General features: G+C 38.2%; 1 protein-coding gene across 1 annotated transcript in view; it reads right to left on the bottom strand.

Moving 5' to 3' along the window:
- RSPO3 (R-spondin 3) overlaps positions 1-19,652 on the bottom strand; it is a 75,763-nt gene that overhangs the window by 40,962 nt on the left and 15,149 nt on the right. Inside the window, exons 2-3 of the mRNA XM_024552169.3 lie at positions 4,793-4,984; positions 4,176-4,322 (exon numbers count right to left, since the gene is read on the bottom strand). Of these exons, the coding sequence (XP_024407937.1) occupies positions 4,176-4,322; positions 4,793-4,984 (339 nt within the window). The remainder of the gene's footprint in view (positions 1-4,175; positions 4,323-4,792; positions 4,985-19,652) is intronic.

Raw genomic sequence — 19,652 nt, 5'->3', positions numbered from 1 at the left:
CTTGATAGAGTAGTCATTATTATGTGCTAGAGAACTGACTCGCAAACTATAGCATACAACAGAACCCCCAGAAGGGCCTGGGAATCTGTATTTTTAACAATGCATGCAATACTGATTGGCAGATACTGAGAGCACACTTTGATAACTTCATTACAGAACAGTAGAGTAAAAAAAACGAATACAGTTCCTTAGCCTACAATTCACTCTCTCTTCTATTTCATTGGTCTTGGGTACTTAAATATTATCATTTTTAATTGGTATGGTTCAAACGTGGCAACATCTATCTAGAGTGAGTTCTGGGTCAATTTCAGCTGTTAGGCCAATTCTGGAATTAACTTCACCAAGTCATTCCTAAGATCGACTGATGTAGTTTTTCTAAAACTTTTTTTGGAGAGTTGGTCCTTTTCTTTATGTTTTAATCTCTTCAATCAGGGCTTTTCAAGATCAGATTTTTGCACTTCTAATAAAAATAAATATCTGGAAGGCACTATTCTTATATTTATGTCCACAGACTTCCTAATTTACAGCAACTGTAACAGCTTGTAATAGTAAGTCTTGCAGACGATAAAACAAAACAAGTTTCTCTCGACAAAAACAAGTTTCTAGTAAACTTTCTTACTGCATTCTGATTTAAAGAATTCTTACTTTTGGGAAGAATTCTATATTTCATACAACCTCAAGAGATAGAACGGAAATGCTTTAGAAATTTAGATCCATTTGGCATACAATTTTTCATGTACTTTGTCAGTCACTCTCAGGTATCTGAACATGATGCAGAGTTAAATGGAAATGAGTAGATAAGGGAATTTAAGCTTCTCTGAACTCAAATGAACTTTATTGAACCACTTTCAAAATAGTCTTCATGCTCAGTTATACTAATGTTAGAGCAACAAAGTCACGTAATGATATTATAATCTCTTGCCAGTTAAGGAAATATCTTCCATCACAATATTAATCATTAAAAAGCAGTGGATGTCCAGCACAGCAAATCAAAAGACCTCCAAGAAACCACACGGAAAAATAAAAATCAAAGTTTATCAGCTATCACTTCGTCTAGTATTCATTTAATGCCAGAACTAAGAGGACTAAATGAGAAAAAAAATATGAAGTGGAAGTGAACAGCAAATTTATTGCTTTTTATAATAACAAAGGTGCTCTAGGCAAATGTATACTTAGACTTCAGAAAAATATTGTAAAAATTACAGCTAGCTACCTGTGAGTCGTTAGTCAGAGGATAAATGTCTCTAACAATGGAATGCTAATAATAATATTAGATAATTCTATGATAAAGGAGGGAAAAATATTCAAAACTAAAGAGTTCAGATAGCAAAAAGCTTGAATAAGATGGTATATTAAAAAACCTTGAGAGAAGGAAAATTTCTCCTGGAGAAATACTGTGGAATGAATCTATAGTATTACTGTACAAAAATATTTCTGAGAAAAATGGAAACCCTGGAAAACACGTAAGGACAATAACGAGGGTAATAAATTGTTCAGGTCATTAAATGAGCAGCGTAGAACCAGGACACTATTCGGTTACGAGGAAATTAAGAAAAACAGGACTACTCCACTTCCGTATTTATTCTATCTTCTGTATTAAGAAATATCGTAACTCAGGAAATTAACTATTCACTAACAAAGCAAGTGTCTCACAAGCATAATTAGCTTGCTGTCCAGGAAGTGGCCACGCGGTGGGTGATCACCAGTCAGGAACGCGGCAAGAGGGATTCTTGAACTGGGAGGAAAGTTGAACTGGATGTTCCACCCGTACTTACAACACCATTATAACATTATTACTTGTTTGCTTTCACTCTTGTTGGCTAACTACATGGTTCCACAGAGAACACAGCAAGGGCAGGTTCCTTACTACTCACTCTTGGAGCTGAGTATCTTCCCTCTTTGACTACTTAACAAGGCCAACTTTCCAAGAGGAGCAGTAAGGATGAGAGAATGGCATGACAATTCAGAAAGGAAGCAAATATCTGGAGTACAAAGTGGATGAAATATGTTCCCCTATAAAATCGTGTTCAGTGGATATTTGTGCTCGATTTGACTTGCAAACCATGGCAATGGATCTGTTTGTGAAGCTTTTATCCCAGCTCTCTATCAGGGGGGTGATTTCTATGTTTATGACCTTTCCTATCAATTGAAAATCTGAGTAAGAAACAAGTCATACACTGTAGATTTAGCGAAGAGTGGGAGAAACACACTCTTTAACCTGTTGGGTGAGCACTAGAGAGCTAGAGTTAGGGTACTAACTGTAGCGCTGACAATATCATCATTTCAGCTCTCTGAGTCCTAGTTTTCATATTGTTAAAGGAATAGGCTTTAATGGTCCTTTGTGATAATCAAGCAGGTCATCACTTTTCACGGAATTCTGGGGCAAGCCCGTGGGCACGGCCTGCACAGTTCTTACAGGTTAGATGCCACAGCACGGGAGACACTTCACGTGAAGTAAGCAACAAGAGCCAGTCCCAAACTAAAGCTGCTGATTGGCATTACCAGAGTGTCCCAGGTCAACGAGCCAGGTTTACTAAGGGGGCTTTATATTGTTAACCCCTACTCTAAAATATAAGAATTCTTTAATTTTATTGTGTTGAGAAATAGTCTTTGGCTTGATGGTAGTATAAATTTCCAGTAAGCTTTAAAGGCTCATCCAATAGTTCTAACTGTTAAATGCTCTCTCTGATAAGAAAGCATTAACGTATTTAAAATAAATATCCTTTCAAGGACTGAATGCTACACTTTCAACAACGAAGAGAAACCTGAACAGGCGCCCCTTTTTCTGGGGGGAGAAATACCACAAACCCTCTGCAAGTCGCCCTGAATTTCCCTAGTTCGATAATCCACAACTGGCTTCCTGTCATTTCCGCAGCTTAAAACTCAATCCCTCCAATCAACACTCGATGCTTCCAAAAGGTAAAGTTGTAACTTTCACCGTATTTTAAGGTGTTTTTCTTGACTAAATTAAAACAAAAAAGACAGAGCCAAAATAAGTCACGAACTGTTCAGGACTATTGTCTAGATGCTATGAAATTATCTTTAGCGTATCATTTATTTCATTCTGCCAAAACCTTTGTTTAGAAATGAATGTTCTGTGTGGACCTGAAATGGTTAACCCCCCGTTCAGAGTCATTACTCCAGCACTTCAGGTTCTGATGGATCTGTCTGTGGGGACCCCGGGAGAGTCCTGGAGACTCTCCTGCACCGAATCAGGAGGACATTTGTGTGCATTGGCCAACACCAGTGCAGCATCAAAGGTTCTTGTCGCTCTAGCCCAGGGGATTGTGAGATTTAGTACACTGTTTTCCCATTTGGTTTAGCATCTGCTCCCCAAGTGTTCATCAAACTTGTAGCTGTAGTAGCTGCACAGCATTTAAAAGAAGGAAAATAGAGCCTGACAGTGATCTGTTATTTAGACAAACAACTTGTCGGAGGGACCTCCCCTCCAGGAAACTCGGCCTGCAATTAATCAGACCCTGGGACTGTCTCCTCCGTCAGTGTGAGTAAGTCCAAAAATCTCTCCTTGTTTCCCAATATCTGCGTAGCAGGTCATTTCAGCAAAGCAGTGTGAAAGGAAAGAGTAAGGATTTTAACTGTATCAGCTCTGGTTCTCTAGGCATTTGATCTAACCACTGGGCATGGTTTTCTCTCCTTGGAAAATAACTTTCATCACTGAATGAGATTAGACCTAGGCGTTTTGTGAAATTTTTGCCCTAAGGTGGAAATTTAGTTCAAGACCAAATATGTATATGGTCAAATATTTATATAGTGTAATATAGTATCTGTATATAGTTATGTAGTTATAGATATTACTGTATATATAAATATATATAGTATATATAGTGTTTATATATAGTTATATAGTTATATATATGACTATAAGTAAAATTCCATTAAAGAAAGATGCAAAACAAATCTATACTTATAAGAATAGTTCAAATAACTATTAACAGTCCCTAAGAAATAATGAAGCTCCCAGAGGATGTTAACTGTACTCTGATACATTCTGGGTAAAGCTACGGGAACATCATTGAGATGTGAAGATGGAGAGAGCCTCGTAGGAGCAGCCCCTCAGGTGCCATGTGAAATACTGCTTTGTGAAGCACTTCCACGGAGACTGGGTTATGTCGGAGGCGTTTTCACCCTTTGTAAACCTTAAAGCTCCTCCTCACCAATACTGACGCACTCCATGGTGTGGTTGTTGGCTTCCAACCCTTCTGGGCAATTGTCAAGGCACTTTCCAAGGTGTAAGTAAAATCCACTTTTACACTTTGTGCAGAAATTTTTGTTGAAACAGGTATCACAGTCGGCTTTGCATTCTGAAAGAGAAAAAGAAGTGAGAAATAATTTTTCATTATCTTCACTCAGCTATTGTCGGTCCAGTTCTGTATACTTACAACGCTGGCATGTGTGACTTCTGTGTCAAACAAACATTTAGGCTTCAAAACTATCTTGCCCAACTAAATTAAGGGTCCCCCCTCAGTCATTTAGATGATGTACGTCAGTCATTGATTTTAGACTTGTTGTACTGTTTGCCTTATGAAGAAAAATGTTGGCAGTAAGCCCACTACCAAGAACATTTATAACCCAATATCCGCTTATGTTCAATAATAGTGAAAATGTTTCAGCATTTGCCTATTACAGAGGGTAAAGTCCAAGCAGGGTTTAGCCTAATTATCAGGTAAATATTATTTACTTAACATTAAATATCACAAATACTCTAGAGGCATTTCATTTCTGGAAAGTCCCCAAGGATGAGATAAAAACATAATTTTGTGTAGGCACTTACTTGTACACTTATTTATATCTGGATATCGAGTTCCATAATATCCACTTGGGCATGAAGAGAGACACACTCCAATCTGCTTCATGCCAATTCTTTCCAGAACAAAAAATAGTCTGGGCTTACATGACAAACATCCATTGTAATCGGAACACGTTGCACAGCCTCCTTGGCAGCCTTGGCTGACGTTAGGATGCACTGGGGGACACATGTAGAAGGACAAAAACAAAGGTTAAATTGTTAATACAGAAGTCCAATGACGTTCTCTGGGTAGGATATACATTTTCTTTCATTAATTTCCAATTTGGTGGTAATGGGTGAATGAGTTGGGATTTTTCCCCTCTTTTTTGTGACCTGATATTTCCTTTTAATATATACATACATTGTTTCTGATTTGAAAGGTCTTAAAATTTGAGCATTTGAAGTATAATATATTGTATCAAATGAATTTTTTATATGTATATATCCACATTGAACTAGCACTCTGGCAGATTGGAGATACTAATTTTGTGCTCATTCATTGAAATCAATGCACATTAGTTTTGCTTGTCATTTGTGGGGTGCATGATAAGCACACCTGTCATTTCTTCAAGCAAGGATGACAACATGGGCTGGGGCTTAACTTGAGTTAAGGACACTGTGTTCTAGGATATCTTTTTTCAACTATGGCCTGTTAGAGCATACAATTTTACTCTTTGATCCAATGCTAAATGGTTCTGAAACTATGTAGCTATTCGGCCCCCACCTGCCAATGCTTTCCTGAAATATTTCTCCTCACATGCGTTTACAATTTATCGGTTCAAACCGATACATGGTGAGAATGTGATGTTCAATGTACTGTTATTTCCACGTGGATCATCCGTGAGCATATAAAAGAGCTTATGTTCAACATTTACCCACTGGGAGAGAAGCCCTGCAGGGTTTGTGCCTTCATCGTCCACTTACTCCAGTGAAACGGTATTGGCGAGGCCCTGACCAGTCCACACTGAGGACGACTTCTACACACATTCCTCGGGATTCCAAGGTTTTCAAGAGTCATTTAGTTATGTGATAAGGCTATTCATTAGCAAGTCGGAACCATTACAAACCAACGCTTGGAAGATTTATGTCTACTTGACATCTTCACAACTTTAGACCTTTTTACAACTACCTGGTCATCGACACCTATGTGTGAGCAGTTGGAAAACTGCTACTAACTAGGGTAAATCTCATGGAGCTGCTATTCAGGATGATTTATTCTACTAATGTCTTCCCTCTTTCAGTACAGTATTAATAACTTTATTGTCCTTTCAGGAGTCCAGAAGGGAAAAATCCTGACCCTTATGAGAAGCAGAGGTTGATACATAAGTGTGTAAATGCATCCCAGTATATTTCTGACTTTTTGTGTCGGTGGTGGGAGGGACAGGCTCTGAAGGACCTTGCGATCCTTAGCCTGTTTCACAGTGATTTTTGATATTAAGTTCTCTTTACCACAGACACAAATCCCACCAGGTTCACTTGGAAGGGGCACCCACAAGCCCAATCAGTCTCACCCCAGGGTGCACGGGCTAGCTACAGAGAGGTCACTTAGTTGACCAGCACCCTCTGCCTGGAGGAAACCATCCCTGAATCAGCCACAGGAACCACAAGCAGCTCATTCTCATTCCAAGACGTTTTGTAAATAAACTGAGGAAATGTGTGGGGGAGGGAAGTCTGCTTTTCCTGCACATGCTCCTCTGTGGCGGGGGGCAGATATACAAAGTGGCACAGGAGGTTTAGACATTATAGGACCAGGGGGACTCGTAAGTGAAGACCGCTTTCCAAGTAACAGGGTAATTTTTCATGCCAGTAACTCAGCATTGGAGACTTACAGAAAATGTGTACATATTTTAAGCGGGAAAAGACCCTAAAATGGAAAGGAGTGAAGAGAGCTCCATGTGTTCTGAATCTAACTGACCCATTTTAAGAAACCAGAGGTGTAGATTTAAAAACAAAAACAACTCGTGAAACTGTTTTATAAAACTCTGTGGAAAAGTGGACTTCAATTTGAAAGAAAAATCATTCCAAACCCAGGGCACTAAGTGACTCTGGGTTTAAACGAAGATGGATTGGCTCGGTTCACACCAGTCTGTCCCTATCTCCGAAATGCAGCTGCTCAGAGGAAGCATAACATACTTCTGAGCACCTTGAAACGTTCGTCAATGATGACATAACTTTAAATAAATCCGCTACGAAAATAAACATGACTCACATGTTCAGAGCCTCAAAACCCAATGATGTACATTAAAATAAATTTCACTTTAACAATTGAGTTTTGATGTTTGGAAACTTCTCCAGGAGAGAATGGTGTGGGTCCCATGGTTGGTAACAATTTGCACCAAAATTATGAGGGTGCCCAGTTCCCTCTTTAAAACTTTTACAGATGAAATGCAGCACAGTCAGCTCGCCCCGTGTGCTACAATCATTCTTTTTGCTTGTTTTTTGAAAATATGTTTCCTTTCTAGACACAAATGTTTAACAGAATGCCTTTTTGCAAGAGGAAAGACATGGTTGTCCTAACCGGCAAAGAAACTCTTGTCTGGTTTTTCTTAATTAGGGAATATCAAATATGGCCAGGTGCAAAGCTGATGGCAAACTTTATTCCTTCAGGAAGGTTCAAGTATTATGTTGTGGGAAGTAAGAAGAATGGAGACTTTGAAGTTCATATTCTCAGGTTCTAGATTTTTTTTTTACAGTTGAGTGTCACAGTGATTACTTTCTTGAAAGCTGTGCAATGATCACTCAGATTATACAGTCAGCATTACACAACTAGACACACATTTCCCAAACTTCATCTCAGGGCAAGAGTTTTTACTTTTTATATGGAAACCACAGAAAACTTTGGTTTGAATTGACTGGAACAACCCTTTTAACCTTCACATCTTATGATTCTAAGACAGAAAATAGAATTTCACTTTGTCATGCTTCTTCTTTGTTCCATTCTGATAATATTCCATTTCGTATTTCTGAATCACTTTTTCAAGCGATGTTGTTGCAGTATTATTCATATAATCAATGGAGGTGTTGGTGGTGGGGAGGTTTCATAAACTATCTAACATTTGTGCTTAATTTTAGAAAATGAGCTGAAGTTATCAGGATGGCAGTGGCCATGGCGGGGTTAGGGGAGGAACACCACAATTACCACATCAAGAAGGGGACTGGCATGTGTCCAACACAATGGGTGCTTAAGTAGTGGTTAACGGGAGCATGGGAATATCCAGGAGATTGGAAGCACAGGGTAGATCTAGATTATGAAACCCTTTGTGGGCCAAAGGAGTTCTCCTGCAGATACGGGGGATTTAAATCTGGTGAATAATGTGATCACGTTTGTATTGGAAGGTGATTTTCCTTGACAGCATGGCAGGCATGGAAACCAGGAGCCTAATGTGATCAAGTAAAAGACTGATGAAACCTTAAAATATAGCAGGAGCAATACGATGAGGTGAGGAAGGGATGCATACTCCAGGGATATTTAGGAGGTGAAATCAATTAAATATGGTGATCAACAGAATGTGGACTGAGTGAGAAAGAGGATTTGGGAAGGTGTGTTTTGAGTTCCAACTAGTGAATAAGAGGGAGAGAGATGGCTAGGGGAGTGAAAACCTTCTGTTGGAGGTTCAAAACAAGGTATATAGAACAAAAAGGTCTAAAAATATAAACATGGCTTGTGATAATTGATTTCTCAGATTTTATATGTTTTCCAGAAAGCAATGCTCGATAGATAGAGCTTTATAGTGTGAGGGCTGCTAGAGATGTCCGTGCTAGTCTGCGGTGGCAGGTGCTTAATGAGAGGAGACGACCTGAGAGGGAGGGGCTGAAGAATGTCCGACAAGGAAACGGAGCCTCAAACAGGGCAGGTTTAGTAAGAGGAAAAGGTATATAATCCGCTGATTTAAATGTTACTTTGTGTTTCAGTACCACCTTTGCTTTCAAAGAAAGCTAAATGAACAGTAGTAACTGTTGTTAGTAATGGTAGGAGCTACAACAATTATTTATTTTGAGACCCCAAGCTAGAACTCAAAGAAATGCTGTAAACTACTGGACAAGAAGTAACTTAAGATCAAAAGTTAAAACCTAGATCTTTGATATCTCATACTGATCTCTGTGTGTGTAAGTAAATTTTAGAAGTGTAATATGGGTTATTATAAGGGGAAAACTGGGCAGAATTCCCGGAAGCTTTCAACTGGAACCTTCTGATTACAAATGTATCAAATACATGGTAAAACTAACAAGCCCTTCCTGAAAATTGGGAAAGAAGAAAGTGTTTTTTTAAACTTGTATATAAAGGTTAAGTATAAAAAGAGTATGTATTAATGACAAATAAATTTCCAGTGTGTGAACTTTTGATACTCTAAATGATTTCATTATTTTTTAGCTGTTAAACAAGACTTCCCACTCTTTCTCCATTTAAAAATCTTGTGACGAATGACTGAAGCAAGAGTCCCTGCAGGCCCTGGTCATGAGTGGTAATTCAAGTGTTTTGATAAAACATCAAGAACATACGAGCATTTGGTCAATACACAATATTTAGGTCACTATTTTCATTTTTATGAGATGCCAAACTACTTGCAGCATTGGAGTCTAAGTTCTGCTTCTGTGACAACTGAAGTGAAGGCTTCATGAATTTGCCTTATTGTAACCCCCTTCTAGAGCCCAACTGCAAATGCACTACTAACATCCATTGTGGATTGTGATGGGAGAGATCCATTGTTGTGGGCTGCCGGTTTCCTCTGACGATCATTTCTTTGTGGCCAGAGCATTTCCAAAAATTCAGTAGACTGTAGTGTTATAAAACTGGTTTGACTACGTTTAAAAGACATGCTAAATACATAAAATTAAATTGTTGATCTTACAATTCAGATAATGAAAAGTCGATAAATTAACAGATTTACTAATGGTTATTTTTTCTCGTCTCCATGGCATTCACCGCCTGCTGTTCTCTATGGAGTAGTCTTAAGAGACAAGGTAGGCAGAAGAGACCAATGAAATTCTGTAGTCAAAGTTATTATTACACCTGCTCTTTTCTCCGTGTCTTCAACTTTTAGGGCATTCATGTTGACTGACAGCTTCCTGAAGGCAGAAGTCTGGTTTGTCTCAATAATTTCTTCATAGATTTCTTGATAATTCCCAACTTTTCTACACAGGGCAGCTGCTTATTGAATAGGTCCTCTTAAAGAGTTTTTGATTATTGAATGGGTGATTAGAATACAATTTTAAAAATAAGCTATTTATTTGTATTTTTTAAATAATAAAGATGTCACAGCAGTAAATACTTAACAGGGAGTATATAAAGAATCATTTTTAAGTAGGCTGTGCCTACGAACATTTGGTAAAAACAGTCAAGCTCCTAATCACATAACACTTTGAAGACACTTAATTATGAAATAAACCTTTCAAAATAAGACAACAAAAGTTTTTCTAGGTGCTGTTTATTTCAGTTAACCATTCACCTACAAAAAATGTAGCCTTTTCCTCTTGCATAAGTTAGGACAGAATGCTTCTATCATACTTTGGGGCTTGATTGTTATAGAATCATTTTTAAGTTTAAGGTAATGTTATGGTTACAGGAAGAGATGTTTCATGATTCCTCTGGAATATTTGGCAATATTTACTTTAAGAAAAATTTAATGTTAAAAATTTGAATTACTTGCAGTCTCTTTCAAATTCTATTGAATCAACCCCAGAACACATTGAGAGCCAATGTTTCTTATTTGTTCATAAGTTAAAACATCCAGGCAAAACTGACCAGGGCTAATCTCCATAGCCATTTGGGCAGTTTGGAGTGTTAGGTATAGATAGCAAAATATCAAAAGCTATTTAAATGAATAGAATTGTTTACTGGCATACTACACTTCTTTACATTCTCAAACAATAATATCTGGGTGAACAGATATATATCATATTCCTCCATTATTATTTGTGGCTAAGAATTTGTTGAAAGAGCCACATGTTTATATATACAAATATATATGTATATATATAAACTTTTTTATTTTTGACATACTGTGTATTTTCTGATGGTTTAAAAACATTTAAACATTTAAGCATGAAAACATTTTATGCCAATGTTTTAATCGTTATATGAATTAAAATTCACCTATGCCATATTTATATGTATATATACACATATGAATATGAATATGTGTGTATATAAACATAATAAGACACAGGACACACTCACATTGTATTTGATCTCTTATCAAAGTCAAGAGCCTGACATTAATTGACCTGAAGCAGTTAGGACAATAGAGTCCGCCACATCTTTTGTCCCAGTGAATCAACCTTGAATACTCTGGAAGCTTGTGCCCACACCAATGGTTTCACAAAATTCCTAACAGTCTCAGAGCAGAATGTATTCACTAGTTGCTACAGCCCAGAATATAGCCCAGTTAGGGCTCCACCATTATTATGTGGGAAACATACTGTTTTTAATGGAAACTATTTCTTTCAGAACTTGGAAAATCTTTCTCTTTCTCTTACTGAATAATAATTTCCTGAAGGGAGTCTAATATTTATATCCTATAAATACTTTAAATAAAACCACAGCAGTGAAACAGATCTAGCAGTAGGTAGCAATTAGCTAGACTTTCCACTAAAATCAAGCCAGCTCAAAATATTAAGAAAATGGCTCGCAAATGATGGCAGATACAGAATTCCTGAAATCTAAGGATGAATATCTGGTAGCTAGATGCCAACTTGGTGGCTGATGGCTGTGCTGTGTCCACAAGCCATAGAGTCAGGACTAGAAATAAAAGATAGACAAAAGTGGGCATCATAGATACATTATGAAGACTATAATTAATGTTTTCAACAAAAATTTCTGATAACTCACTATGTACCCAACCTAGTGAGATCATGGTTGATCATTTCATGATGCAGAAATGTAGGACTGAAAAAGACATTCAGTTCCATTCTTCATGAAATTAATCAGTTAATAAGCAAATAAACATAATTGATTAAACATTATGGAGCATTGTGAAGGAAATAAACAGGTGGATAAGCTAGAGCGTAGCTCTAGGGAGATACTTTAAATACAGTGGTTGGGGAAGGCTCCGTTCAGAAGGTTGCCCTTCAGCTGAGCGCAGACTGATAAGAAGGAGTCAGCCGTGAACACCTGAGGAGGAGTGCTTCAGGTGGGACACCAGGAAGTGCAACACTTGAAGGCTTAGGGGAAGACCTGGGTGCGAGGAGCAGCACCAGGATAAGCAATGAGGATGCGGCGCTGTGAGCGGAAAGAGATGGAGTTACAGGAGGTTAGAGCCAGATTCTATTGACCCTCGTAGACCGAGAGAAAGGCTGCAGTTCTATACCAAATGCATTTGGATTCTGCATTGCTAAGTAAATATCAGAAGGAAAGGCAAGAACACGTTTTGCCTGGTTTATTTATTCATTTTAATTTTTGTTGAATTTATGGGTCATGGAACAGAACCAGCATCTTGGATTCCATGAAAACATGTTCTCTTATTAATTTTTATATTAGAGGAGAATGTTCTAACCAGCCACAACTTGGGGTTTTACATTCAGATTACAATCTTTGAAGAGACTGTGCCTTGCACATGTTCTTTGCTCTTGGGAACATTTCGTTTCCACTTTGTTCCTCCCATCTTTTTCTAGCAGTAGTTTTAGTTTGCTTTGGGGTTTCAAATTCTCATTCTCTTTTACTGTAGCATGTATAGGGGTAGTGGAGGTGGTGGTAATGGTGAGGAGAAACAAGAAAATTATGAAATATGTAAGATGTTATAAGAATGCATACAGAGAATAAAAAGGAAAACAATTTGCAATATTGTATACAGTCTTATATATATTTTTCTGAATTCTTGCCATTAGAGATGCATTTTGACACAGTCTAAATAATTTAGGACAACACTATGGTTTCACTTCGAATATAACCTTCCGCTTAAAATCTCAAAATTATGTTCTGTTTTCCAGTAAATCAGTCAATAACCTAAGGGCTAATTCCAAAGTTGATTCAAAAGTATTGAAAACCATATTAGTTTTCTGGTGACCTACCAGATAGCTACAGTTGATTCTGCAGCTGAAACTGTAACAAAAAGCATTTGTGGAACCAAACATAGTTTTTTGTTTTTTTTTTCTTAACCACAAGTAGAAATTCTATCATAAATTAATGCACTCTGCTACGGGTGTAAAATGTAAGGTACTGAATCAGCACCTCCAGCTGTTGCTAAGGGAGGGAAAGCTTCCCCTTCTCCAAGTGGCCATGTTCCCAAATGGAGGTGAATAGAGGACAAGAGGGTGTGGATAGGGGTGACGGAGACCCAGATTCTGTAGAAAGCCAGGACCTGTTGATGAGTTAGTGGGTGGTAATAACAGCATTTTTCATGAGACAGATCCAACAGTGTTCATCCAACAGTGGGAATCATTATGTGCTCTGGTCTGGCTGAGAGACCCATTCCTTTTTTTTTTTTTAAGGAGAGAATTAATTAGAAATCAACATAAGCAGAAAATGTGATAGTTTAATGGTAATGAATCTGCATGGGTGTGATTCCATAACTACTAAGTTCGCATTCTTGAATGAAACAAACTTCAGTTTGTGCTAAAAACAAACTCCACTTTGTTATATTATGACTAAACTTGGATCTTCTTGCCACACGGCCTGCTAAAGTAGAATATCTAATGGCTGAAGTCTTAGCATAAGCAAACAGCCGGCGAGGGACTCGTGGTATTTTAACAGGCACAAGAAGATGTGCAAATAGTGGGTATACCATTGAATAAGTGCAGCCTTATGTGGCACGTCTAAAATCATGAGCTGAGAAATAAGTGGGTTTTTCTACTAGATTCACAAAACTGCTGAGAGAACAGGAGGTGCTGACATGCACCTTTGTGAGAGTGATGCATTTTTGTACTACGTGCACACTCCCTGAATCGCCACCTTATTCAGAAATGAGCCCTGCACACTTCCCAGAGGAACATGGGGGCTGGGTGGTGGAGGCGCTTTGGACTCATGCACAGTTCTGACATTTACTAGCAGAAAAACCAAAATTTACCTCTTCATCTCACTATTCATTTAAATAAATAAATTATGCAACATCCAGACACTGTGCTTATTAGTGGGCATCCAAAGATGAATAAAACCAATAATCTGTGTCCAGCAGTTCACAGTCTGATTATTTATTTACACAAAAGTCGCTGACCTCTTTGAGCCTACGCTTCCTCATTTGTACCATGGGAACATCTACTTGACAGATACTGGGTTGGGGAGCGAAATTCAGTGAGCTCGTATGTAAGCACCTTAGCACTCTTGCAGGCACTTACTACAAGTCAGTAGGCATAAGACATTTTGTTTTACTCAAGAAGTACCTTAAGCCATGTCCACTCATTAGAGGTAGCTGGGAGCTGCAGTCAGTAATAAGTCACTCAGAAACCTCCAAGCGAAGAGGCTGGAGAGAGGGCAGATGCTGATGCTTCTTTCTAACACAGGCGATCTGGGGAACTACAGGGAACCAGGGTCTCATTAATAGTCATAGGGAGGGGTTACTTCTTAAGGACTGTAGACACAGATTTTAATGGGTATTGATGATGGTCTCACACAGCATCCTGAGCAAAAAGTCCTCTGGGACTCTACACTGAAGACGGCAACCTGCTTGAACAGACTGAAAGAGGTAAGGTATGCTATAGAAATGATACCAAATGGCATTCAGAACCTGAAGGTCTGTACCAGTGGTTCTAAAACTTTCCTGTGTGTAAAAATAACCTGGAGTACTTTTTAATAAGGCTAACTGCATTTATAAAAAGTAACCCCAGGTGAATGTGAGGCAGGTGATACAAGTACCACACTGTATCACATCTTTGCCATCTTTACAATGAAGTATTCTGTGATTCCTGGAAATACTTTTCTGGGGACTAAAAGGTACAACATGGCCTCTGATACAGAAGCCTACAATACTGTTAGTAAAATAGTCTTTTTATATTCTAAGGGCCACAAATACGACTATATAGACTACAAATTTAGTGCAACAGAAACTAAGAAGCAGGAGCAATTACTGGTGGTTGAGGTATGTGAAGACTATAGAGGACAGTTAGGAACAGTTATGAAACTTGAAATGCAAGAATAACTTAGACAAATGGAAAGGAGGAAGGAGAGAGAATGTTACAAACGAGAGAGCAGCTGTGTAAAACATAAAGAAGATTTGGGAGAATGGTGAGTATAACTGTGGAGTTTAAAAGGATCTTAGAGCTCTTCCTTCTCTTTTACATTTCAGATGAGAACACTGAGGTCTGTTCAGTCAATTAGCTTCCAGTTGACAGAGTCATAAACCTTTGGAAGTCAGAGGATTTAGTTCAAACATCTTCCCCAGAACAGTCTATTTAATCACCTCTAGTAAAACAAATATTATGGTGTTTGGACGTAGCCAATATAATTATTTTACAGTGTCTCCTTATATTGAACCTCTTAAAACATCTCCCCATATTGAATGTAAACCTGTCTTTCAGGAAGTTCTACTACCATAGAGCATACCCAATACGTTTTCTCTTTTTTCCTTAAGACGGTTTGTCAAATGATGCTTGGTGATTTAGGAAAGGTGTTTAAGACCTAGGAGTTCAAAGTATGGTGAGAGATGATAAGCAAAATGAAGCCAGTGTGGTGAATATTATGTACAAGACTTTGGCAGAAAGGAGACAAGTAACCACCTGGAAGACGTGATATTTGAGCTGAATTTTGAAAAATAAGGGGAATCTGGGTGGGTGTTTCAGTTTAACCTTGTATGCAATTTGGAGGAACTATTTATGGACAAATCAGTGACGTAATCTAGTTTGGTTTTAAGATATGGTAGAGAAGAATCAGTGGAGGAGAAACTAAAAGTCAAGAGGGTCCATTGGACGTGATGTTCTACACCAGACACTGTTGTTAGTGGAATAAGAAGAGCATTGGTGGCATGGGAAAAGAGGGTGTGGGCTTCAAAGTTATTTGCAAAGAAGAGTAGACAAGATTTGACATTCAAATTTATATGGGCAAACAAAAGTAACTTGGGAGACCAGGCACAAAATAATGTAATTAATGGAGAAAAGGGGATTCAGATATCACACTAGAAGAAAGTTGACTGGGGGAGAGAGAAAAGCGGGTAAAAATGATTATTTTGAGGTACTGAGGGCTTGGACTTCCCTTATTTCCCCTTTGTATCCCAAACACATAGCCCAGGACTAGGCACGTTAACAGGCTTATAATAAATCATAAAGAATAATTAAACCCCTTCATTTTATATTAAAAACCCCCTCAAAAACCTTCAAAACAAAAACTGAGGCTTATGAGGTTTGGGTGCTTTGACTGGGATTACCTAGCATTAGTGGCACTCTTCAGGTTGGGTTTTTGTTTGTTTGTCTGGTTGGCTGGTTGGTTTGACTGAAATGTAAAATTGATGGAGAGAAACAGAGGGGAGGACAAGTTAAGACAAAATATAAGAGGCTGCTTAAGAAGTTTACTGTAAAGATAGCAAAGAAACATCACTGCTTTGAAAGGTGATGGAATTTTAAGAAAAGTTGTTCATGTGTTACAGGAGTTCAGAAAACAAAGTTGAGGGGATGCTTTCAGCACAGCAGTTCAACCATCCCACCTGAGCGTGCACTAGTTTAGGTCAGGAATCCAAGTTTTCCAAAGCCACACGGAGCTGCAATGTAGGAGCTGAATTTAATTTCTTAAAGCAACAGTATCCCATTCTATTTTGCACTGTTTGAGAGCAATCCCTGATGCTGAGTTCTGGCTGAGCAGTCATTGTGGAGACAGGGTCTGGAATTTAGTCATGAAAACCGCCCGAAGTAGGAGCAGAGATGCCTGACAGCAATTCTTCTGATTTTCCATCTTCCCCACAGGATGAAACAAATTTTCCTGTGGTCCCTTATAAATGGCCACTGTACACTGAGACTACATAGCCAAAACCTTTTGTTACAGGAAGATCCACCATGGCTCATTTTCCATCGTAACTCCAGCAAGCATGTCGCTTTGGACTCTGCACCACCAAAGGGCCCCTGATGAATTTTAATTAGGGAGCTTATTTTAGGATCCTAATTCAAAAATAATGATTAAAGACAATGAAATAACAAAATGGGAAAGTTTTTTTTTCCTTACTAATTTTACAAAATTATGTATCATTATGAGTCTTCTTTAAAGTTATTTTTGGTTTGAAAGGATTATTAGGGGAGCCATGCACTTGATTTTTTTATCCTCACCTGCAGACATCTTTTTCATTGCTTCTAGAGAGAGAGGAAGTGAGAGAGAGAAACACCCCATAGTGCCTGGACTGAGCTGAGGATAGGAACGCAACCCAGGCATGTGCCCCGACTGGGAATCTAGCCTGCAACCCTTGGATTATGGGATGATGCTCCAACCAAGTGAGTCACACCAGCCAGGGCTGGACTTAAAGTATTATTCTTAGATTTGTAAGCATTTTTTTCTCAGTCTTTAAAATAGCTTATCTGGCACCCTATCCTTCCTATCTCCTTTTCCCTGTGATGGGCTCACACATAGGCATTCAAATGAGAAAGGACCAATTCACCAATCCACCTTATCAGCCAGTAAGAATAACCTAATCTGAACAAAGATTTCCTCTACTTTACATGCCTTTAATGTCAAACCTAAAGGAATTATACTTTGAGGAATTAAGGGAATAAAGGAATTAATAGTAGGAACTTCACAGGAGATAAATGGGATAGTAGCAATACAGGAAAGGCCATGAACTTCTAATAAAACAAAACAAATATCCCCAACAAAAAATTCGAGGCTGAGTTCTGCCACTTACTAGCTTTGTGATACTATACAAGTCACTTAATGTCTTTGAGCTTTATCTGTAAAATGAGAATGGTAAAACCTGTTCTGTCCATTTCACAAGGGTATTGAAAAATCAAATAAGCTTTATAAAATTATGATGTTGTGTTATTGTTAATAATAGGCATAATGATACTTTCCATCTCCTTGAACGTAACCATTCCCCAGAACAGAATAAGAACTCATTTGGTGAGAAAACTGACATCTGCGTTTGATGAGAGTATGTGTAACTGACTTTCTTTTAATTGTATCCTATCATGAGTCATGTTAGAACAAGCAACAGGTTATAGCAACTTTTTAAGATTTGAATCTCTTGGAGTAAGGAAATAAAGTCTGGGAAATAAATCTTCATCCAATGAGCAGATAATTCTCTTTGAGATAAGCACTAATTAAATAAGAAATCAGATTGCCAGAAATGCCACAGATCACTCCCTGGAAGGTCAGTCCTTGAGCCACTCATCTGCTAGGTGGTGTTCGGTGCTACAGAATGGCCACTGGAGTTATTTCTGCTCTGCTCCCCTGCAAAGGGCCTTCCATCAAGTAACTTCTCTGGCCCCTCTTTTTCCTGCAAAGTAACATGAGGGGATTATGCTGTAAAATTATTCCCTAAAATCTTCCTATCAAAACATGTTGAACACCTAATCCATACATGTTATTTCTCCAATATTCTCTATTTCACTAAATGACACCATCCGGTTATTAAAGCCAGAAATCTAGGAGTCCTCCTCATCTCTGTCTCCAATCACCCTTTCCTATGGATTCTACAACTTTAATTAATGGAGCTCCCAACTGTCCATTTCCTATCATGACTACTGCTACCATGTAGCAATTAGAGTAATCTTTTAAGAATAATAGTTATGATCTTATCAGGCTCCTGCTCTAAAAACAGTTCAAAGGTTTCTCGCTGCACTTCCAAGTAACCCCTTCTGCATAAGGAGTCATTAGTAGCTCACCTGGAGCTGCAGAAGGAGCGCTCTCTATCATTTAACCTCCCGCTGGCATTCTTCTGTGGCAGACACTGGAAAGCAGGATGGAATGGGCAACACTGAGCTTTAGGTTCGAAGATCTGGGTATACACTTAGTTCTACCATTTCCGGCTATGTTGTTTTGGTCTGTTCTTTAAGTGTTTTGAACCTCAGTTTCTTTTTTTTTTATAAAACAGTTATCAATGTATCATGAGATTGTTGTAAGGGTTACATGAGATAACATCTAAAAAATACCTGATAGTCACCTTTCTTTACTCAACACCCTTCACAAATTAGTAATAGCACAATGAAAAGAACTGGATCATGTTTTTTCCGAGACTGTGAAGTCTGGCAACTGACATCTTTAAAGCTATCAATTGGTGTTAGGAAATGCCATCAACAGACTTACATAAGAAACTCAAATAAATTGTTGATATGTGTTTGCCAAAGTGGTGCTTTAAGTAGATTGGATTGTATGTTCCATGTAATGGTCAAGGGTTTATCATAAAAGATTTGAAAAAATGCCTCAGAGAGATAGACAAAAATGCACTATTTTAAAACATCAAATATTTTAATGTTTGTTTAGTAAAAGTAATTCCACTTAATGAACTAGTGTGGAAGTTCAACTATAGCAATGAGTCAACATGCTGAAAATGGAAATTCACTCAGCCGAACTATGCTACTCCATTGCAAGCTTTACCTAACAATGCCAAGTACGTTCAGAGTGCGCATAGCTTACTTCCTATGATTGTCACAAACGTCACGCTGAATGATGACTCCTGTTCACTTGCCATAAATTTTCGGACAAGAAAATACTGGGAGGCCCAATAAACTTCAGTGTTTTCAGCTGATCTTCCTTCCACCTTCCTGCCTGATTCCCACACTGTCTAGGACCCGTGTTTTCCAGTGAAGAATCTGGGTGTGCATTAGACTCACTTGTAAACCAATTAATTTCTAATTCTATTTAAACAAACCTTTAAAAAAAAGTGATACAGCTTATAAAGAGTGTCTAACAGTTTTAGTTTATCTTGAGCCAAATACTATTTAATTCTGGCTTTATATTTTCTATCCTTCACCACTGTGACAAGCTATGAGGGGAGTTTCA

This window comes from Desmodus rotundus, chromosome 11 (genome assembly GCF_022682495.2).
Source record: "Desmodus rotundus isolate HL8 chromosome 11, HLdesRot8A.1, whole genome shotgun sequence".
NCBI classification, from domain to species: domain Eukaryota; kingdom Metazoa; phylum Chordata; class Mammalia; order Chiroptera; family Phyllostomidae; genus Desmodus; species Desmodus rotundus.
Note: the sequence above shows the minus strand (reverse complement) of the source record. Positions and strands in the feature narration are given on the sequence as shown.